The sequence below is a fragment of the Aplysia californica genome, unplaced genomic scaffold (assembly GCF_000002075.1).
Source record: "Aplysia californica isolate F4 #8 unplaced genomic scaffold, AplCal3.0 scaffold00041, whole genome shotgun sequence".
NCBI classification, from domain to species: Eukaryota; Metazoa; Mollusca; class Gastropoda; order Aplysiida; family Aplysiidae; genus Aplysia; species Aplysia californica.
The window spans coordinates 1,796,911-1,820,949 of NW_004797311.1; the positions used below are offsets into that span (position 1 = coordinate 1,796,911).

Below are 24,039 nucleotides of genomic sequence, written 5' to 3' on the forward strand. Positions count from 1 at the left end.
TGCGCACAAGAAGTAATAATGTTCCGTGCGCATGTCTAAATGAAAATTTCTGATATTTTTAAGAGAAAAATGAAGCTTTTGATTATATTTTTTTGTGAAATTTATTTCTAATGACTATTAAGACAAAATTTATCAAGAATTAACTGTTTAATCTATTTTCAAAAACGATTTTAATCACCCACAATGCAGTATCCACATGTAAACAATAATAAACTCTAGTGTCTGAAGAATGTAATGAATGACCTGAATTTGTTTGATGTCACAACATCTGAAACGCAGCTGATTTTGTTTACTTATTTCTACTTCCTCGTCAATCTTTAGTCAGAAGCGTTGGTTTGATCCGATTTTTAAGATGTCAAACGTCCACGACAGTGGCGGGGGAGGGGATACGAAGTCAATGGAAAGAAAAGTGAACTCATTCCTCAGCCCCTATGAACCCCTCATAATGACGGTGCAGAGTCTTCTTGTGTGGGAATGTCCATGGAAAAGTGCAGTACTCTTTGCCTTTGTGCATATTTTATTTTGGTAAGTCAACAAGTCTGTACTAGAGTACTAAATCTAGAGTCAGTCAGCAGAGTAGTTTGTTGTCATGTCAAAGATCTACGTAAAACCACACAAAAATTTGTATAAATCATATTCTTGAACTCTTGCTTTTGTACCATTGCAAACCCAGAGAAAAGGGGAGTTTTTAATAAGGGCAGATTAACTCTTGGGTCTCTCGTCCTGCGTCTGTGCTGAGATGCGAATCTTATCAGCAATTGATTACGTCGGACGTGCTGGGCAGGCCGCCGGGGTCACTCAGTGTGTACTGTTGGTGTATAGCGCGCGCGCGCCGGGAAACGTGTGTTTTCGACGTGAAAACAGTGGGCCAGTGGAAGTGTGTTAATCGATTATGAAAATAACGCTCTTTCTTCATAGCTTTCTATTTATGAAGTGTTACAAACACATGAATAACCCCCTCTCACAAGCTGATAAGACATTACGAGTGGTTACGCACATTCGAATAATCTTTCTAGACTCTAGACACTCTTGTTGTTAACGACCTGAGGTTCGAAAGGTGATAGGCCGTCGTTATTCGGACTCGAGTCCGAATAACATTTTTTCATACTCGGACTCGAGTCCGAATAAAAAAAATTCTTATTCGGACTCGAGTCCGAATATGAAAAAAATGTTATTCGGACTCGGGTCCGGAAAAAAGGAAGTGTCTTCGTTCTATAGATCTAACGTTCAGTGCTTCCAATTTTCCGCCATTTTAAAATTTCCCCCACACCTTTTCTGCCGATCCAATGCCCGCCGCCTCATTGATACGCCCCCCCCCCACCCCACCTCCCCATGTTTCCCACTTTCTTTGTTGTAGAAAAGGGTAAAATTGAAGATTAGCAGACCACCTGGCACCTGCATATTATGAGCTGTGTTAAAAAAAAAAGACCGATTCGTTCAAATACACAAGCCTGTGTCATCTCGATTGTTTACCAAGAAAAAGTTGTGTTGCTGTGTAGAGCTGAGCATACGGCAACTTTTGATTCCATAGACCAGCGCACAATTCATTACGTAGATCTACGTCAAGATTAGCTTATTATTGTAATATTAGTAATAATGATCAGTTGCTAGGGGGAAAAAGACTGACGCGTATGCGACGTTCAACGCCCGGACCGATAGTGCCCCCCCCCCCCCCCCCCCCAAAAAAAAAAAAGCCACACGTGTGCAGGCCGCCCATCCGACCCCGACACACGCTAACGAGCCATCTTTAATTGCTTCTGATGACCTGTTGACAAATAAGCATTTATTAGAAGCGCTATAACTTTTCAGGCCGGCCTCAAATTCATCATAAGATAAAACAACTCGGCTCCTGCACAAAGCGCCTTTTTGCCCGAAGTAATCCCGGTCTCTACCCAGCCTGAGGCGAGTCACGAGTGAAGCAGGACAGGAAGCCGGAGTCACGAGTCACAGGAAATCGAAAGTGATGTCATGCTGGACAAGAATCAGAGTCCGAATAACATTTTTTCATATTCGGACTCGAGTCCGAATACGAAGGTGATATATCTGTAGGTCAATTTCCGAATGTTTTGCACTCAAATTGTTCTTTGTACCTGCATATAATGGTATTCAAAACTATCAAACAAGCTTCTTTTTTATCAGGTAGAATCTAGTATCATTTCATACGAAATCAAGCTCATTTGAAAGATTTTGTATAGAAAAATGGAAGTCTTGTTTCCTGACTATCCTTTCGAGCTCCTCATGTCTAAAAGTGGGTCAATTTCTTCTATAATTTCATTGGACGAACATCTAGAGCTACCAACTTGGCGTGTTTTGAACGAGACGTATGCCTCGATTACGAACCACTGCAGGCGTTTCTAGAAGAAGGCCACAAACGCACTCAAACTCAAGCAGACTGATGGATACACACGTGACCTTCGTGAATGGGGATCCGACTTGGGACTTGTCTGAATTTCACGTAAGATGATGCGCGGTGCGCGTGCGCTGAGCCAGGGGCTACACTGATTCGGGACTAGAATGAAGGCGAGGTGCCGAAATAGGTTATCGGGCAACATAAACCCGGCCCCCGCAGAATGATGGTTAAGGGGGGGGGGGTGTATTTTATTCACCACAACATTCAGACTCGAGTTGGTGGAGTCCGCAGAATTTAAAGCTTAGTAGAATCGAAAATGGAGAATAAAAGACTAGAAATAGAAAGAGCACTTTTTATCAAATAATTGATAACAGGGAGAGTACTTTTTGTCTTTTATTTTTCGTCGAAGTGACTATTTCTCCGAACGTTCGCGAAAATAAACTTGAACTCTTGTCTTATTTCTCCGAACAGTTTCCGTTTTCGAGATATTTTTATTATTAGCGAAAGTGCGGGGTCATCTTTCATTCTGCCATTCTGCGAGGACTGGGAAGAAACATTTTTTGCATTATAAATTCAATTTCTAGAGCTGGAGATTTTAAAAAATGTCTGAATATTCAGATAGAGTCTACTTCAATTGTGGTTGGGGCAAAGTTCCCGGACTATACTTCATTTGAAAATGCCTTCAAAAGGTGCTGTGAGAAAACAAGACTGCTTGACTTTGGCAGTACCTATTTTGCATTTAGTGGCCCCTAAAGCAAAAACTGTATCACAAAAAATCCCTCTACGCATACGCCGGCCTTCCGTTCACACCTAAAACACACACGTGGGACCAAAAACCCCCCCAAAAAACACACGCGCACACACTCTCTCACACGCACACTCACTCTCTCTCACGCACACATACACACGCGCGCGAGCGCGTGCCACTCCATTATTAAAATCTCGAGAACGGAAACCGTTCGGAGAAATAGAGTTCAGGTTTATTTTCCCCAACGTTCGGAGAAATAGAGCTGGCCTTTATTTTTACTGTCAGTCTTGTGTCAGGCTCAGGTGAAGGTATGAATTGTTTATTCGAAGTGATTAGTTGAGAGTCGACTCCTTTCATTAAAATCATTTTGGCATTATTTTATTAGAAGTCGACTCTACCCTACAAGCTGATAATTAGAGTACGACAACTTAACGCCAGTTGTCGAAATTTTGGGGTACATATTTTTAAAAATTTGAATATTTCCACAAGTGACCAATATTTCCCAATTCCCTTGCACAGATCCCCAGAATAGATCTTGAAGCACCTGTACGCCAAATTTAAAGCTTCTAGCTTCAGTAGTTTTTGGAAACTCCTCGCACTAAGGAGGTCAGATATGTCAAAAAGTAGATTTTGAGAAAAGCAGAAAAACCAGGGATTTTAAAAAGGGTTTTTAATGCCATTTGCACTTTTCAAACGCCCTTTTAGATCATTTAGGGTCTTTTTTCAACAGTTTCTTCATTGTGACCCGATAGAACGGATGTCAAAGGATGTTTTTCCCCAAAAAACAAAAGTTGGATAGTTTAACAAAATTTTATCCATATTGTCTGGGATCGCCTAACCGGGTCTTCCCTTAATGATCTAGATCTAGATCTAACTCACAAGAAAACAGTCTTTGAAAAAATGTTTTTTCGCCCCCAAGCAGCATCCCAAACTTTGTCTTTCAAACAAATCCCTTACTGAGCCTCAAAGCACAGCTGACACGGGTTCAAATGACATTCAACAGAAATCACATTGGCCTATATAAATACACTTTTTCTTCTGGAATTTTTTCCTCTCTGGTTTCAGCAAAATCGTCCTCTAAATCGCTCATTGTGCGGTAGCCTTGGTTGAAAATGAAAGAACAACACTACAGTGCGATACGGTAGTCCCATTGTTGTATTCTCAGACCAGGTGACGGGTGTGAATAATGCCAGCCGTAAAGTAAAGTTTAGTTGTTCCCTCATCCGATCCGGACATTGGGGATTGCCTTGTTAGTGAGACAACTTCCTGGGCCTTCAGCATATTGTGGTAGGGTGGCCAGTTTCTTTCCACGCCGCCTTTATTTCCCCAACTCGAAGTTAGGTACCCATTACTGCTGAATGGGCAGGAGGAGGCGAAAAAAATCTGTGACCGAACTGATGCTCAAACCCGAACTTTCCGCTTCGGAAACGAGCACTCTAACCGCTCTGCCACCGCACCCTTTTGATATTTTGAGATGTATTGAAAATCATCAACTTCAATTTATGACAGTTTCATTAGCGCTATATATATATATATATATATATATATATATATATATATAATGTTCGGCTGTCAAAAATGCATTGGTATGCCCTTTAGCAGCAGTGCAACTGCATACGGTAGTGATAGTAACAATTTTGTGCTGGTCACTTTTGGTCTTCTGCGATAATGTGGTCTACTATGTGTCCCACCTGACTGACCACAGTCCACCACAATATAATGCATTCTACTGTAAGGCCTGTGCAGGGTAATTACATTTTTGTACTGTTACTCCCGCACCCTGATGCACTACTTTCAAGAAATTGGAACTCCCACTCCCCTTTAGACAAAATATGGCTAATGAGTCCCAAACCTCCAAGTGAAAATATTAAGAAATGTGGATTGCAGTAGATTAGAAAACTGTCAAGTGGAATAGTTATCAGACTGATCTGGTGATAGACCATCAAGTAGATCAGACACATTGCAGTAGACAGGCACCGATACACCATTGTAATCAACCTTGATACCTAAGATTTATAATAAATAACATTGTGTCTTGCTTCTAGTAAATCCCGGTTATTCAGGTGCCCATTTTAGCTTTACGCCAGTCTTCAGTTTCTTCTGCTAAGCTCTTTCAAAGGTGATGAAGGATAGTATGAAAATAACATTACATTCACCTTGCGACTTGTCAATAAGAGTGACAAGTTGACACATGCCCAGATCTGGTCAGTTCTATTGGCTGTTCCAGTCCCAAAATGTTGTTTGTATTAGATTTTTATTTTTAATAAATACAGGTCAGGCGCATCAAATAAAAATCATCATTATATTATGATGAAACCTTTAAAACCACAAATAACAAAATAGTAAATATAAAACCCTCAATTGTAGGAGGAAGATGGTGCATCTGGGATGAAACTGGTGAGTTATTTTTACTCCAGAAGCAGTATTATTGTAAATCAAACTATGGTTTCATGCATGCAGTGTGGCTGTGCATGATATGATAGGTGTCAGATAAACGTAGAAACAACATTAACCAAGATCATTGCATTTGTTCTGTTGATTTGTTTTCTCACTGTTCTCAAATCACTTTTTATACCTCTTCAATGCATGTTGTATCCTATGTTGACAATAATTTATATGACATGGCTATGTCGCTGATGGTTAACAAAGGTCCTTCCCATCTATACTTAAAGCTATTATAAGAATAGTCTCAACTTTATTTTGCTATAGTGTACATTGGTAAATACAAAGAATTTTAGTGTTCACATTGAAGTGCAAATTGGTTAACAACTTATTAGGCCGTTTATGGATCTGTATATCTATGGTATTGACACTTACGGTAGTAAGATTGTTTTAAGATGTATCCACGTTGTTGTCCATGCTATTTTCCTCAGGTTTATATGCACAACATCATCTCGATTTTTCTTCCTCCTGAGTGTTTGTGTGATGACTGCTGTTTTCATTGACACATGGAAAAATAAAATATGGCCTGAAATCAGAGGTAAGTGGTATTCATTTTAACATTGTGTGCAACCCCCCCCCCCCCCCTGTTTTCTTTAGGGTTGTTAGTTGCAGCTGTGAATGATCAAGTGTGTGGGAAGTTATAGGATTATGACCATGCTCATCCTTATTCTCTCTCTTTCCCATTCTCACACATTATGGCATTCTTGCATACATAAACATAATAATACAATTCTGTTATTTGTTAAGACTATAAGAGATGCCTCTGTTGACCTCTTTGATATTGTGATCTCTTATTTCTTTGCATTACCTGTTCCATCTTTGCTCTGTATGACAATTTTGATGATTGTTTTCTTTTCTGCTGTCAGACTAGAAAAGGGGGCTCTCGTGGCCTAGAGGTTAAGGTGTTGGCCTCTCATTCAAATGTCCTGGGTTCGAATCCGGGTAGCGACCAAAACATTTTCTTCTCTAAATTTACCTCCTTTAACCTCATTTCCTGCTCTCTAGCAATGTTCTGTCGTCTGCTTTCGTCTCCTCTTTCTGCCCCCCCCCACCCCTTCACCTCCTTTGCCCCTTCCTCTGGGCTCCTGATTCTTTTTGCAGCCTTTCTACTGCTACTCCTTCACTTCTTCTTACTGCTGTCTTTCAGCCACACCCCTGATCTTCTGGTAGGAAAAATCTACACCTAGCCTTCTCGGGCAAGGGCGAAAAATCTCGGAGGGCCCGTGTGCAAGTTGCGCACGTTAAAGATCCCTTGGTTGTCTAAAATCGATAAGAGGAGGCTTCGGCCGCCACCCGGGCAAAATTCAAAATTTCCTACCCACTGAAAATATTAGGTGTGTCCCGCGCGCTCATATGACTTAATGCAGTTGCGAGCGCCGTAAAACACTTTACAAAACAAAAAGCAAAAGACTAGAAGACCCATGTTTCTAATCATTGACTGTACTTTTATTTTTTAATTTTTCTGTTAGTCAAAAAGATGAGCTGAAAAAAAGGATTTACTTTGTCAGAACATGTTGATGATAAATTTTAATCATGGTTTCCATCTTCCTGGTCAACATTCTTTACTTCTTAATGGTGTCAATCTTCAGTCCAAAGTAATGATTATGCCGAATTTCATTATGTACAGTAATATAAAACTTTTAGAGAAAATGAAAATATTATGCTGCATGTTGATTTTTGTATTTTTCACCATTTCAGTACCACCAAAGGAACCAGAAGACAAAGATGGGTGAGTAATCAAAACAGGAAATGTACAGTTTTTTCATAAAATTAACACAAGTTTTCTCCTTTGTGTTCTCTGTCTGTTATTAAAAATTTTTCTGTCCTTAGTGTGGCAGTTGTCTTTCCGTTTTAAGAAAAAGTGGCAGTTAATTGGATCTCCTTCTTCAAATGGTGTAGCTATTTTTGTAATTTTTTGGTGGTTGGCTGGTGCTACAGTGTGGCTAATGTTATAAGTTCATTGAGTTCTCCTCTAATGTCTTGTTATTTGTTAGTATTAGGCTTGAACTATTATGTGAACTGTGAATAGATTGGCAAGAGAGCAGTTTGGTAAAGCTCAGGCTCAAGCCTGTTGACTTCCTTCTATGATCCATGTACCGCTTGTTACGTTTGGTAGTCTCATTCATTGATACTGTATCTGGCTAACACAATTTTAAACAAACCAATTTTGATGTTGACCTGTTGAGCCTGTGGCGCCCCCGCCTCCAAGTCCTTGTGTGTTAAAATGCACTGCTGTATGCTGAGGCATATGTTCAGTATGCAGAAGAGTGAAAATAGTCCTGCTCAGGAGTGCGCTTGGGTTCATCAGGTAGTTAGTCCAGGGATTTATGAGGCTTTCGATCAATTGTCCAATGCCATGAAGTTTACTATCTTTCATTCGCAGGTGGACACCAGTGCACCTACGTCTGCTCAGTGTACCTGAACTGAGTATTCACATCAGCCAGTTCTGGGATAATGTTGTCAAGACATTTCGATGGCTTAGAAGCTCCCGAGTGAGCCACCCACTTGTGGTAAGCGAGACAGGAATAACAGAATCTTGTTTATTATGATTTGATCCTATGTGCAGAACGAAAGAGAGTTAAAAATTTGGATAATAAAAATAAAAAAGAGTGGATGGTGGTAAAGCTTTGGTTCTAATGTTGAGGTATCGGACCCAACCACGATCAATTGCAATAACCTTTAATTGGGATATGTTTTTGTTTTTTTAAAATAGCTTATGCCTCATATTCAGAGGGACTCTTCCCTCCCTCCCCCCCCCCCCCCCCCCCCCCCCCCTCCCCTCAAGATCCATACATGCTGCAGAGTTTTCCTTGCCTGATTTTACCGTGTGTTGTTTGTGATTTTTTGACAACTTAAATCTTCACAAATAGTCGCTGCCTGGCTGTGTAAATTGTGAGATGGCTTGTTTCAGCTTTGTTGCCTTCTTAATTTGGTGAAGTTCTTAAAAGACAATAATGACAATCTGAGATATTCTGTTTTATGTATGCCTGAAATATATTTGTTTATCAAACTTAAATGGAGTAATTCTTGGGGCCATGAGGGGGTAAATACAATAGCTTCCCTCAGGGAACAAGACTGGTACCTGAGCTGGTATGGAAAATTGGCATGTTTTGATATGAAAGATAAAGTGAAATTGTTGCGACAGCTGCATGACTTGACCCAACCGCATACTGGTTATTTTTAGCTAATGAGAATATATTTTGTATTCAACCATGGCTTCACAAGTGAAGAGAGTTTATTTGTTGCAGCGCTGGGTGTCTTTTCTCTATGAGTATTGTTGATCTACTGTGTTCTTAAATGTTGCTTAAACTTTGAAAGACAGATCAGTGTATCATAGTATAAATGTCTAAAAGTGTTAGTAACATTTATAGCCCACTCTGTTGTGTCTATTTTCCAGTTCAAATGATATCTACTGTTCTGTACTCTCTCTCCTTCCCCCCTCCCCCCCCCTCCCCAGTTTTGCCTTGGAAATACTGCCTTCTTCACACTGACTGCCATGGTTGGTTATTACATCTCAGGTTTCATGTTGGCTTACATCACCAGTAAGTAGGCCTATGTTGCTGAACTCACTCCGCCTGGAATTTTTTTTTCCACTGACTTGCCCATTACGTAAAAATTAATTTACTAAGGAACATCAATTACAATAGGGTATCTTATTCAAATCGACTCTGTTTCCATAGGCTTTCAACCAAGATATAAATATTTGATACCTCTGGAAAGGTAGTTAAATGAGCTATCACAATAAAGGGGTAGTATAGTGTTTTGTGTTATTGTGTAAGAGCAATTATCCATTAAAGGGAGGTGACAATCTGTCTCTGTCTGTCTGTCTCGGCACTCCTATACAATTGCGGTCCCGTTTGTTTACATGATGGCCATTGTGGGAGTGAATCTTGATCTAGGTCTAGATATCTGGAGATCTCTAGGTTCTAGATAGCCAAGATAATCTATCTCTAGATATATAGATCTAGATCTAGATTAGATATAATTTTAATTCAGTTTAGATCTAAATAAGAAACATGTAAAAATGACTACAGGGGCACTTAAGCCTAGAATCTAGTGTGATTTAGTTTTAGTGCAAACGGGACCGCAATTGTACAGGAGTGCCTCTGTCTGTCTATCTCTCCCCCCACCCCCTCTCTCTCTCTCTCTCTCTCTCTGTTTATCTCTCTCTATTTCTCTCTCTCTGGGACAGCAATAGATCTACATTCCTTTCACTGCTTTAACAAAACACAAACTCAAACACCTGCTGTTGGGATTCATATGCGCTTTCTTTAACTCCAAAGCAAATGATTAAGTCTACGAATAAATAATTTCATTATAACGATGAAAAAAGAAGGGATGGCCGTGCCTGTAAACACAGACGGCTGCGGTCAGAAAGCACAGGCCGCGGTTGGTGTATACACTGGCCGCAGACAGAAAATGGGGATGAGCTAACATGCTATTTTGTGATGCACTGTAAGTCTCATAATGGCGCACAAATGTACCTAAGCCTCACTATTTCGTGCAAGGCTGCGCTTAAGCTAAATGCGTCTCCCCTTGGCCAGTTGGGAGCGTTGTATCGTCAATACTACCAACTTTGCAGAGTGTTTTAGGGTAAGTGGTCGCGCCAAATGTACATACTCTATATAGATGGGTTTTAATGTTTCACTATTTAGCGGATTTCAGCTACCTCCATTTCCTCTGCTAAACTTCCGCTACTCAGTAATGCGCCACCACTTTCTGTACATATTCAAGATTGTAAATATTTGGTAAGTGACTCTTTTGCTTTAAATTATCTTCCAAACCCTCTAAGTGGTATGAAATAACCTTACTTTGAAAAACTGATGGGTTTTATTTCAGCATTTTAGGTCTAAACAGTATAATAATATTGAGTGTCTCGCATCCGTAGCGATCACATGGGAAATTCCTCCTTTTTAAAAATTCTGAGTTTAGATCCATGATATAGGTCGATGGCCTACAGGAGTAGCATGTTAAGTTATGCGCACATTGGTAAATTAGTGGAATACTGTGATGTATATAAGATTATGTTTCATGAATAACCCAAACCAGAAAAGACCCAAACCAGAATAAAAACCACAAAACCTGAGCAATGGGAAACAGTAGATGAAAGCTGTAATGTTAAAAAACAACTTTCAAAATAATTTTCTTCTTAATGCCTCTGGATTAGGCTGCCTATGGTGTTCGCCTACTTATCCTAGTTTGATTTTGTTCAAGAGAGCCTTGAAATTTTGTCTTAGCCTGAAACAAAAGTGTTCCTCACATTTTATTCCCATTGTTCTTTTTGCTATGCCTGATATTACTCTGTAGGTGGTTGGCGGGTGCTCTGGTGTGGTTTGCTTCTTCTTTCCTATCAAACATCTATCGTCCTTATCTCCCCTTCTTCTTTTTTATGTTTGTTACTCTCTTGTAACACCTCTAATCTTCTGGCGCTCATATGACCTTATGCCATTGCAAGCGCCGCAAAACCTCTACTAATACTAATGACGTTACTCTTTGTAGAAGGGCCCTTGAAAAATCAATTGTCAGTGACATGTTATGAATAATTTTTTTTTTTTTGAGGGGGGTTGTAGGTGGATGAAGAATGTTGCAATATTTTCATTCTGTGTGTTTTTTAAAAATTTCCTCAGTCATAAGCCTCATGTTGTGGCCTTCTGTTTTGTACCATTCGATGCTGAGAAAAGCTTATGTGAAAATGGAACCGGGCTTCATGTGGTTAGACTATCACCTGAAGGCAAAGTGTCACACAGTAATAAGTAAGTGAGCTAAACAGTGGCTTTTGTTTGTCTCTACATTGAATGTTACCAGGAGTTAAATCTCTTCTGTCTGGCGTGTTGATAGTTTGGCATGAGCATAACTTTGAAATGCTTCAAAACTGCAGACTTGCAATGATAAAGTGTTCAGTTGAAGATACAGGGGTGCTGGTGTGACTTTAATATTCTTTGTGTCCTTTACACAAATTTTTTCCTCACTTCACCCAGATGTGAATGAGTACCCGTTCGTAGACAGTGAAAGATCTTGTAAGTGTTTTAGCACCTATAAAATGTCAGCTTACACTGTATGCTTCCCAGGAAGTTGAGATTTAAAAAAAATGCTATCAGGTCTGTTCGTGTAATAATATAGATTGTAAAGTACATAGAGCTTGCTATCGAGTAGGAATTTGCGCTGTACTAATGCTATCTATTATCTTTTATTATCATTTTGACAGGTAATTGTAAATATTGTTATGAGTATTGATAATGGTATAAGAATTCAATTTTTTTCCATTTTGTGTTGTCCCTAATTAAGCTAATGTGAAATTTAAAAATCAGACCTTTGAGTAAGAGAATTTGACCGTCCTCAGCACTGGGTGGTCGACTGAACCTGTCATCGGGTGGCGCTGCTGTCAGTGATGGGCCAAGAGTAGAAGTTGTGGATGAGGATGACTTTCTTCCGAAGGTTTGTTTTCCCTGAAAAAAGAATAAACTGTTTTTATCAAGCATACTTTTTTGGACTCAAGTGGGATACATAATTGTTGATGAAGTGGCAGAGGCACAAGAAAATGAAGTGCTAGAATGGCAACATTTTATGTAAAAAAATGAACTAAGTTAAGTGCTTTTTTATTGAAGTAAAAACATTTTATGAAAAGGGGGGCAAAACTTACTGTGCAATTCTTTTTTTTAACTTGGTGCTTGACTCCTGAAGTACCAGTATTCTGTTTCATATGCGTATGTGAATGAAACCAATTTAAATGTGTTAGCACATAGCTCTAATCTTTGGCGTGTTTGTCATAGTTTGGAAACTGCAAATTAAAGGAGCTTGGACTTTTAAAGAATTGTGGCAGTTGCTAGAGTCCTTTCTTTTCTTTGATTGGAACAATGGCACTCAATATATACTTTGTATTAGAGGCTGTCTTAATAAGTCCTTTAAAAAATATTACAGCAAACTAGATTTTCAAATAGGCGACGTTCTGACTAGGCAAGCTGCCTAGACTATCATTGCTGGTACAGTACCAATCTAGCTTTTACCAGACTGGTTAGAATAATCTCTTACACTGTGTTATACATTTGCAATTCAGCACTCATTTCTGATTCTGACAGTAGAGTACTCTATTTCACCTTGATTTACAGAATGGGTAAAAACATTGGGGCTGCTCATTTCTTTTGCCACAGCAACAAAAAGCTACACTAACGGCTGCACCAATTTCTGTGAATACAGCTTATTGAGCCCATCTTATCCCACTGTGTAATCTTTGAGAGTGACATAAAGTCAACTAACCTGTAACTTACACCTAGAATATTTGACAAAAGACGCTTTCAAAATAACAAACGCTATAACATTGAAAAAATCAGCAGAGCCTGAAATTTAAAATTGATACTTATTTAGTTAAATTGTATATGTCAGGTATCGTTGTGAAATCAGACGCTCGTCAAAATAATGAATCGAAGAAATTGACATATTTCTGCCTGTTGGGCAATTTTTATCAAATTTTTCTTTTTGGGCTCAACACTATTTATGTCTATTTAAAAACACATTCCTGCATGGATTTTACTTTTTTTTAAAATGCTGATCAAAGGCACAATAACTGTAAATTTGCAATTTCGAAGGACACCACAACTTTGGAAGTCACCAAACTTTGGCGGCCATTTTGTTGCTAATTTTACCTCTGACACCAGGCAACCCCCGACTTCCTTGCAATTACAAATATTTTGACTTCTTTTTAAGATAAAAGAGTATTTTTTTCCGTCAAAATCAAGGCAAATGAACAGACTTTAAGATAATACTTGTAACTCCATATGCCCAAAAATTGATGAGCACCTGATTCTACTGTGTTGTGACACATCTTGTTAGAAAAATTCTAATTGCATGCGATTTTTTAATGTTGTTTTTTTTAATTGAGGAAAACATGCTTTATTTATGAATATCTGGCAAAAGATTTCTGTGTGCTGATTGCAAGTATGAAAGCAAATAAAGATCAGTGTAACATTCTTTTCTTTACTTTTTGTTTGTGCAGGGAGATCCAGATATTGTTGCAGCTCTCGCGAAGGCCATTACAGATAGTGAGGAAGAAGGACCTAACTCAGCTATTCCAACCCCGAGGATGTCAAAACATCCTTCATTTAGCAATGGTGATGATGGTATGTAATCCTTAACCTCGCTTGAAGCTAGGACAAAAGTAGTTAGATAGGATTTAGTTCCATCTTGATCATGTTATTGAGCATCATTGAGGAGTTAAATAATTAGTTGCTGTTTTTAAAGCATATATACCCTGTTTGTCAATCGAATAAAGTTGTCAGTGTCTTTAAAGCAAGAATATGTGTATTGTTTGAAGTGAGTTTGATTGAGTTTTTACAAAAAATGTCAAACTTAGAATTACTGGAAACTTTGGACTTTTGTTTTGAGTGGCAAAGTTAATCCGCATTGTGTTAATGCCTCTTTTTCAGGGTTTTGTTTCTTTTCTTTTATAAACTTCCTTTTTTGTGTGTTCTCACAGATCATCATGACCATGACTTTGAGCTGGATCTTACGCAGATGCCGTCATTTGATGACCTTGACAATACAGATGATGAGTTGGAACTTCCTGCCACCCCAGAAACCCCTAATTCTCACAGTAGTAGACTGAATTCACTTCAGTTTGCTGCCAAGCATTTCGCGGAGTCAGAGTCAGAGGATGAACACAACCTTTCTCCAGATGCAGATTTCTCTCAAGCAGACGTTATGGATGCAAGCAAAAGTATCGCAGCTGCTGCATCTGCTCAAGCCTCTGCTCAGGCCTTAACAGGGGCTCTTGTTGCCCGGACTATTTCGTCCATGATGGAGACCGCTTTACAAGGTATGGCCACTCTTGGACAAGGCCAGACAGCGTCTTCTTCCAGCATGATCCCCAGAACTGGTGCAAAAATCACATACACTTGCTCTGAGGAAGGTGAAAGTATTGATTTCCAGAACCCACAGCCGACGATTGCTGAATCTGATGAAGACGATGATGAGAGTGAGATTGATGCAGCTTCACGGAGGGACCAAATTGCAGAAATTGAGAAAGATTTTGATTTTTTGGATGAGTTGGATCCAGAGTCACAAGATCATGGTGTTTGAATTTGTATATATTGCATTTGTACATATCAATTTTGATCCTTGTGGTCAAATATTTGGTGTGTAAAGATTTAAGATCTAAAGTTGTCCAGGCTTTTCAAGTTTATTCTTTTCCTCTCATGTAATGTGTAAGTGTGGATGAGCACACATTTGACTTGTGAATCAGAGCATTTGATATGTGAAACTACTCTGTAATTTTCTTGAAATCATGCTTTGCTCTTTTTGCATTTTTATTTCTTTTTTTTTTTTGTATGTGATTTATATTTACTCTCAGGTTTTTCAGATTCTGTAGATGGTGTACTGTTTGACATAAAAGGAAGGTGTTTGGCTCTCTATTCTTTGAAGGCTACCTTTTCCAGACACCTTGTTGAATGTTAAATGGGGACATGAAGAGTAGGACCACAACACTGCATTGCCTAGTAAATATATAAGTTGTGGATTGTGTTCCTGCAGAGATCTTGAAAATTTGAAACAGCATATTCTTCACCTTTTAAAGGATAAGGTTTTTGAGACATGGTGCTTTGATGAATCCTTCGTTACCTTTGCGATTCTACAGCAAATGGTTGTGAAGCTATTTTGACACCCTCTGTCCATAACACGTTTTTACCTTTTTATTTATAAAAAATAAACACAGTAACAGTTCATATTAAGTGTGTTTATCAAAATGTCAAGGAGTTAGCCGTACTTAAATGTTCCACAATCAAAATGCAAGTAAGGCATTTGTGACCTGATTTGAGGATATAATGGTCATCATGTATACTGGAAGAGCTTGGTTTGAATCTCTTGTTACTGCTGGTTGTGATTTCACGTATATGACAGTATTTTTACCGTTTGTGAGAAACTTGATTTCTTACAAGTCACTTCTGTCTCAAAATTTCTCAGCTCACAAACATAATGAGTGCAATCCTGTGAATCATATCTTACGGTAAAAAGCTAAAATACTATATATAAGGAAATCAAAGTTTTGAATTGTGTGTAACCTTTCCTTTAAAGTGAGAGAGAAAGACAATAGATTTTAGCAGGGTGGTCTTTGGCACTGCTCCTGCTTGTAATGTTGATATACTGTCTCATTAAAGACCTCTTGGAAGACATCATTCTGGTTATTGCTTGGTCACTGAGGACACTGAGGTACTTCATTTATGTATACATGCAAGCATCTGTTTTTTGTGGATGCGGAAAGTACACATTCAAAAATACATATATACTATGGTCTCAGCAGCAGGGCACTCAGTATAAGAACCTGGTCCATTTAACCCTATCCGTACGTCGTGTATTACTATCGTATCCATACAAGGTGGGGAACTCTGTGCCACCACTTTCCAAAGAGGAAATTTACTCATTAATCCGATCCGTACTCTTTGCATAGCTGTCTGTCAAAATGATTTTTTGAGAAATACCGGTACTGAAAGTTTCAAAGAGATCTTCGTACTAGAAGTATTCTAAAATGTGACGAATGCAACCCCGGGGGTACAAAATGACGCCAGGGCGTACGGATAGGGTTAAGACCCTTCTTTTACTCTGTAACAGAATTTCCTCTCTATAATTTTCATACTGTCTGAAAAATAGAAATCTGCAGCCTAAAAACGGGATTTGAGCTCAGAGCAATAAACTTTCTTAGATGCTGAGCTGGCAGGCTATAACATGATTTTTTTATGGGTACAGTCGATTGCTTCTGATGCGTGGTCAGATTGTCCTATTGTCTTATGAAGTCTGGTCCTGCACATTCAAGGTCGTTCTTTCCCTTCAGTTACGCAATTTATGACTGGTGCTGTTTTAGCGGTTTCAGTATGCTCTTTCAAGTCCTAGTGACATTGTTGCATCATTAAAATCCACTCCTAATCCTTAGGTTTACACTTGTACCGAAAACAAGCATACCACTCGCGGACTCAAACACCTATTTTATTTCTTTTTTTCAAAGCAAACCACACTATCTTCCCTTGGGTGTCAGTATTGCCTACGGGTCATATTTCATTATAGACTAAACAAAGAAAGCCAAAAGCCAGAAGCTGAGTTGTACCTTTTGAGATCTAAGAACCCGGTTTGCCTAGGTATTCGCTTTTTTCCCCCCTGAAAACCAGGTTTTGAGATAGAGCCTGCTGTATAAATATACACATTCAAAGGCTGGACTTCGTAAGTGCAGATGTTTGCACACCCATTCGCACATAAGAGGTGTTCATGTTTGTGTCCTTGCCTTCATTAAAAAAAAATATTCTTCAAAAAAAGTTTTAAGCCACAAATTGACAGGCAAGAAATGTGGTCAAGCATCACCAGAGTGTTTTTAAGGTAGAAGGAATGGGAACAGTAAAACTCCTGATGATTACAAGTGTGAGAATTTGCACTTCTTCTGTCGCACAATATTTCCAAAAGGATAGTATGCTTTGCCTACCTGGCTGCCAAATATGGTTTTTGAGCTTTTTTTTAAAAAAATGGTACAAGTTCATGTTTCATGTTGTGTTCAGGTGGTGGTTGATTTGGAGCTTTTCTCAACAGTTGGGCTGAGCAGGTGTGCTCTTCTTCAACTCGTTAATACAAGAATGTCTTTGATAAGCACCAATTGCTCTAGAGATTTCCACATTTTCGTCAATTTGTGAGAAGACTATATGCTCAGTTTAGCCTGCCCACAGATCAGAGATATGTAAGACCTATGAAATAAGTTCTAATGTGTATGAAAATTGATGCAAGTACCTTTTGCATTTATTGAAGTAATTTACAGCGTATCAATGTCAGCATATTACTTGCAGCTGAGTATTTTTGCAAGTCTTCTAACTGTAAGACTTATCTCTCGTAGGCTTTTTTGATAAATTGCAATAATTGTGTTGAAAGTGCCTCTGCAGAGATATGTTAGGAATTTTTTTTTAGGTGTAAAAAAAAAACAAAAAAACCTTAAAAACTGCTCTGCCTTTGTTAATAAGTTAAGTGTAATACTGTAATTTGAATGTTTAACCTTTTCGACTATACAGGTTTTGCATTTCCAGGTAGCAGTGGTACATCAAAATGTGGAAAATTTTGCCATTCTATGATGTACCAAAAAAGGGTAAAAGTAAGGGTAGTTTTTGGCCGGGATGTTACTGAGTGGAAGTGGAGAAAATGTATGAACACAGATGAGGTTATCAGCTCAACTACCAGACATTCCACAAGGAGTTAAAATGTCAGTATACTTTGGCTCAGGATGAAGAAAGGGGATGTAGGTCTACAGGTTAGGTCTGGTAATGTTCTTACTGGTTCTAAAAAATAATACAAGGCAAATCCCCCCCCCCCCCCCATTGGAACATGTAAAGATGTAAATGTTTTAAAGGTTTTTCTCTTGTACAGTGTAAAGATTTTGAGTGTGTAATTCTTGAAAGTTTTATGTATAGTTCATGTGACGTTCAATGCAATGTAAATTGTGTTCTCTGAAACTTCCTTCTGGGTGGATTGACAGTGGTGCTTTGTGGGCACTACTTTTGTACATGTTGTATATGATACTGTTTCAATGTACAGCAAATGTGTCAGCATAATTTGATGCTTTGATTGCACATGCAGTCTCTCACAGAAAATGTGGCTTATTTTTATTTTTTATTAATTTTTTTTCCCTGAAGTACAACACAAACACTGATTTACCCATAATTTCTTTGTAATCAACTGACTAACGCCAATGATAGTACATAACAAGATGGGCCACTTCGCTCTTTGAGCCAATTAAAAAAGTGTCCTCAAAATTTGGTGGCGCCCTCTTCACAAAAGCGCACTCTTTGCGAACAGAGTTACCCTACTTGAGTTTTTAAAAATCAAAGTGAAACTAGCATGTTTTGGGATAAATTTCGGAAGAACGCTTTTTTAAAATGGTTACGCTGACAAAAAACCTTTTCCGGAGGAAAGGGTGATGGTTTTCTTCGTTTAATTTGACTTTAGAATGAAAGGCGAGAGGTCATTAAAATAAAAAAACAACCTAAAACTACGCACTGAACGTACCCGAACTGCTGATGAACAGCAGTCGATCTGCGCACGCAAGGAGGTGCTATTCCTATTCTTCTTCTGGAAAAACGAAAGAGAGCTTCAAAACAGACTGCAGCGCCATCTGAAGCAAAGAGCATACTTCCTGCGGACACTTTTTTGGCTGAGTGAACCATCTTGTTATGTACTATCATTGCTAACGCTGTTGCAGATGAAAAATGCACTCTGTAAATCTCTGAAAATAAAAGTTTGATGTACTGCTGCCAACCTTTTTTTTCAGGCAAGTTCATCAAAATTTGTGGTCCTTGAAAAATGGAAGATTAATATGTGTTCACAGATTCAGTTTAAATTGCAGTCTTTTGTATTGCCACACTCTTCTGCAATACGAGAGTACCAAATTATTTATGTTTTATATATTTTGTTAGAATTTTCAGTACCAGTTATAAATTTTATTTTTGTTTTTGACTGTCAGAGTCTGTTCATTCATGTGGAAAAAAATGCCTTTCTAATCTATGTTAACAATTTAATTGAAAAGAATCCCAAGCTGAAGGGCATATATCTCTCTGAACAACAAACATAATATTATTCATGGTCGAAGTGGACATGGTCTTCTTGAATTAAGGTTCTTGATGCTATATATATATATGTATTGTATTTTAATTGCTTTGCTTGTGAAAAGCAAAAGTTTGTTTGATGAGAGCGTTGTTATGAACCCATATTTGCAACTACAGGAAAATTAGTTATGAAAAGCTTAAATTTATCTTTGGGTTCTGCTTGTGAAATCCAGTAATTTAAAGCAAATGATTCTGTTCAGAGAGCTTAGTATGTACCTAACACCATTCTGGCATTACTTCAGGGGAAAAATAAAAGTGTTTTATCTGTTACTGAGAAGCAAGCGTAACTCTGTTCACATTATAAGTAGTTATTTGTTCAGAAAGGAAATGTTTAATTTTGGTATTGAAACTGGTGTTGTTTTTCTGATGTTTAACCGTGGCAGCATTTCTCTAGATCCTCTTTGTCACTTGAATGACTTATGCAAGAATAACAAAATGGTCCTTTCACATTGTAGCTGTAGTGTTCTTCCAAAGGATTGCTATTATTTTTAACAAAAAAAATTTAAGTTATTAAGTTTCCAGATTGTCAGTGCATACACCATTAAAAAACTTCCTTTGTTCATATAGTTTTTAGATTTGAAAAGCTTGAAAAGGGGAAAAGATAATTTCTATCTCAATGAGACTATGATGTATAAATTCCTTGCTCTTGCTACCTAGTGCTACCAAGATGTGAATCAGATAATCCATAGTTGATAGAAGCTTCACAGTCAAACATCTAATATCCAATGAAATTTAAAAAAAAAATTAGTTTTAATGCCCTAGGTTTTGAAATGATGAAAGTACTATGACTTTAAAATCAGTGCGTCAGAGAATGTAATAATGTGGGATCAGCCAAGGTTTAAATTCTAAGATATAGAGTTGCATGCTTTAGAGGGCCAGAAAGAAAGCAGATGTGGAAAATATACAGTATACACCGTGATAAAAAAACTATTTGAGGTCCCCTGTGTTTGAGTAAGGGGCCTACTTCTGTTTTGTAACTGAAAGACTGCTTGAACTGAACATGTTTTTCCCCACATTGTGAATTATATTGATAGTCAACTTTGATCTCCTCATCTTTTCTTTTTGATCCCATGTTTGTGAGTTTATCTCTGGTGACTTTGCAATCATTTTCTTGATATTTTGCACAAAGTGGTCTGAATCTAAAGATTGATAAGCCCTCTCTTTTCCAGAACTGTTGGCTGTAACTGTAATGAATTAAATATCAGCTGTAGAATTTTCTTTAAACCAGAATGTTTCAGGAATGTTAGACGATAGATTAATCATGTTGATCTCTTATTTGCATCACTTTCGTCAATTTTTCATGCAGCAGTAAGCGTACCTATTCTTGTTCTAGTCTTCTCCACTTATCCTGGTCTTAATGTCCTCCTCCCACCTATTCCCCTTCAGGACATTTAGTTTGTGATACATTGTGTTGTATACATAGAATGTGGATGGTCATAAGGTGTACTTGATCCATTGATAACTACTTCGTCACTGTAAAGATGGTCTTTAAAGGCCCAACGTACAAACATGTTTATTCTATTTCTCTTGATCTGCAGTGACTCTTTATCTCATTCTATTCAATGCACACACTACTTGATGATACGTGTCTAATGAAGAACGCCACTTTTGGTGTGGGCGACTCGTACAGTTTGTTAATAATGTTTTGTCTTTTTCTCACTTCAAGTCATGTATCCATTTTTTGTTTAACTGTTTATAAAAAAAAAGAATGATTCCGGTGGCAAAAGTTGTGAATAAAAGTCAAACTGGCCTTATACTTGGCCTGAAGTAGTGTTTTTGTGGGTTCCACAGACCTGGATTGTGGTCAGAATTGTTTTTCTCTTGTTGTATAGAATGATTTAACCCTGTACGGACTGAATGGTTAAGGTGTAATATTTTAAGCAAATATGGAAAGATTAATAAGCTCCCAAGGGAACAAGGTTTTCTTTATGTGGTCAATGTTCAGTCTATGAGATTAGAATGCTTCTACCCCCGGGGCCGTGCTACTAACTGTAGTGTGTTTAGGTCATTCCCAAAGGGGGGTCATTAACATGTTCTTATGCTCAGTAGAATTGTAAATGGGCTGATTCATCAATGTCATGCTCATAACTGTTGAACTGCATACGCGGAACTGCTGCCTTTTCTTTCCTAATCCTTACTATCGTCATTTTTCCTCTACTTCTTTTGTATGTTTGTCACTCTCTTGTGACCCGCTGTTTCCGGGGTGCCTAGATAGTCGAAGCAGATTTTGTGCTGTTGAAGCTAGAGAGGTGAATAAAGTAAGCCTGATTCCCTGTATGGGCTTCTCTGTTACATCCACCCCTTGGTGCTCATATGACCTTATGCAGTTGCGAGCGCTGTAAAAACTCTACTAAAACTAAACTAAACTAGAATGCTTCAATTTGTCATACATCTTTGATATCATATTCAAGCTTTAATACTGTATGCACTCACACAAACACACATATATTCGTGTATTCAAGTCAAATTGTCTGGCGAACTGTCTGTCTTTTTTTGGACAATATTGACCATCATTCATATACCGCTATGTAAAGAAAGAAAATACTGAACACATTTCGTATCAAGTACATAGGGAGTACTTTCCTCTACCCAAGTAAATTTTGGAACTTAGAAGCTAAGGTTTGTACTAGGGCATACCAGTGAATAGTGACACTTCAAGATTATCCGTGAAATTCCTCTCAGCCTTAGTGTACCGCCTTTATAAGTTTTTATTCTCTGAACCATTTTCATTGTTTGTCTACATTGCTCATGTGCACGACTATGCTCGCTCTCTACTTTGAATACCCCCAGACTTTCAACTGGTCTCCCATATTGTACAGTGTGTCTTTGTGAAGGTACTTAGTTGAAGAAGCAATGTCTAAGTTAGTCTAACTACCATCCATATCATCAGAATGAGAATCTCCCTCTATTTCACTAGCATAAATATCATCGGCAATACTTTCAATAGCTTCTTCTTCACTTTCCTTTTCTGTAATAAGCTGTTCAACATCTCTCAGCTATTTGGGTTTGATTTTCCATCGTTTACGTCGTTTAAACCAACCGACCTATATTCAACTGAGCACTAAAAGGGATTTACTGAGTGATACTCTCTCACACCGTGTTATTTTTTAGAAAGTGGAAGCAACTGCGTTGAAATTTTACTGTTGGTTTTAGTGCCCCTGTCGTTTTATGCAAGAAAAATTCTGAAATTATGCAAACTGAGCCGAAAAATGTGAAATTATGCGATTCTGTTAAACTTTAACAAAGGATGATAAAGGAAAATAATCGGAAATTATGCAAAAATAATCAAATTTTGCTAAATTATGCGGGGTGCATAAAACCACGGGGACAGTTTTAGAGAGGTATGACCAGAGAGTTGGTATCACTTCAAACAGTGAATACCCATGCGGGGGCAGCCGGGGACTGATTGCGAACTCATGGAAAGGAATCCCTGTACATGACGCGAAATGTGTTAAGAAATGCATTATTCTTATCGTAGATTTAGATTTGGTGGGTTGTTGTTTTTTTCCTTCAAGTTTGATGCTGACAAATGGAATTTTTTTTTTTTTCATTTTAATTGGTAATAATTTGTTGGTTAAAACTGTGTCATTTGTACACTGACTGGCTAAAAAAAGTTGATGCTGTGCTAAACTTAAACACTCTGTGCTGATGGTGCTGTATAAATTTTGTTCATTAGTCTCTGCCTGTCTGCTAGCATTGTGTTGTCAACCTGGTCTACCCTTGCCTGTGTCGAAGTCAGAAGAAACTCAATTTTTTTCTGCACAAAATCACTTATTTGGTCGCATGTAGAAATTATGGTAATTTCTTACCATGGAAAGTTTATATTTTGACCATCTGATAATATTGTCTTTACTTTTGTTGGAAATTCAATAGTGTGTACCAACCTCTGGAGTCGCCCACAACCATGACAGGTTTTTTTTTACTTTCCCTAATGCCTTGCCAGTTGCCATGCATATGTCCTTTGTTTTGATGAATATACTTTTGTGCCTGGCTCATCCGTATTCTGCTGCCAACTCAACAACTCTCAGTTTGAAAGTGGATGAAGCTTCTTGCATCGGTTCTTTATTTCCTCTGCAATGCTGTATCATTCAATCATATTTAATGAAAAGTTCTCTTAGCTTATTACACTCATGTGCACACACACTTGAGCTAGATACTTGTATCGCTAACTCTTTTTGTGCACTGAAAGAGATAAACACTGTTTTTCTATTAAGGCCACACACGTGTTTTTTTGGTCCAGACAGTTTTTTTCTTTTAAAAAACTTCCCTTGAAAATTCTGTGCTAAATCGGATGGAAGTACTCCCAAAGCTTTGTTTCAAAGAGATAGCTCTGTACAGTTTGAAACATTGTGAACCAATACAATGCTTTAATTTTAAAGCAATTTTGAGGTGTTTTTGCTCCTTTCCTCAAAATGTTAATTTCTTGGCTTAAAAAGCTAAAAACTCAAAAACTGTTCGAGATAAAGACATGAAATTTGGAGGGCAAGTGCACCGTGTAATTTCAAATAAAATGATGCTAGCTTTTTGAAAATGTATTTTTAATGATTTTTTTACTTTTCTATTTTGACTATTTTTGTCATTCGCTAATATGCACATATCTTCTAAAAGTTATAAAATTATTAATATTTACTATTTCAAGAAAAGCTAGAGTCATTTTTGTAAGGTTTAGGGTGCAGATAACAAATATGTAATTAGTCCGTAGATAAACTGTAGCAAGGATTGTTTTTGAGTTTTTAGCCTTTGAAAATGGTCCCTCAGAGAGCCAGATTTCGCTCTAATTTGCCATTTTCAGGTTTATGTGGGCCTAACTGGTAATGAATCCCAAAACTGATTATTTTTAATTCTTGAAAGGAATACTTTGAGAAAATGAGAAATAACAATTT

The 24,039-nt window shown here is 38.0% G+C and overlaps 1 protein-coding gene across 1 annotated transcript; it reads left to right on the plus strand.

Annotated features, from left to right (window-relative positions):
- Positions 1 to 90: 90 nt before the first annotated feature.
- Positions 91 to 15,703, plus strand: LOC101845385 (reticulophagy regulator 3). Its single transcript, XM_005092165.3, has 9 exons — positions 91 to 525; positions 5,972 to 6,078; positions 7,239 to 7,269; positions 7,924 to 8,050; positions 8,998 to 9,082; positions 11,168 to 11,293; positions 11,881 to 11,975; positions 13,531 to 13,654; positions 14,011 to 15,703. Exons 1-9 carry the CDS (start codon positions 353 to 355, stop codon positions 14,610 to 14,612), a joined length of 1,470 nt encoding a protein of 489 aa, XP_005092222.1. The 5' UTR covers positions 91 to 352; the 3' UTR covers positions 14,613 to 15,703.
- The last annotated feature ends 8,336 nt before the right edge of the window (positions 15,704 to 24,039 follow it).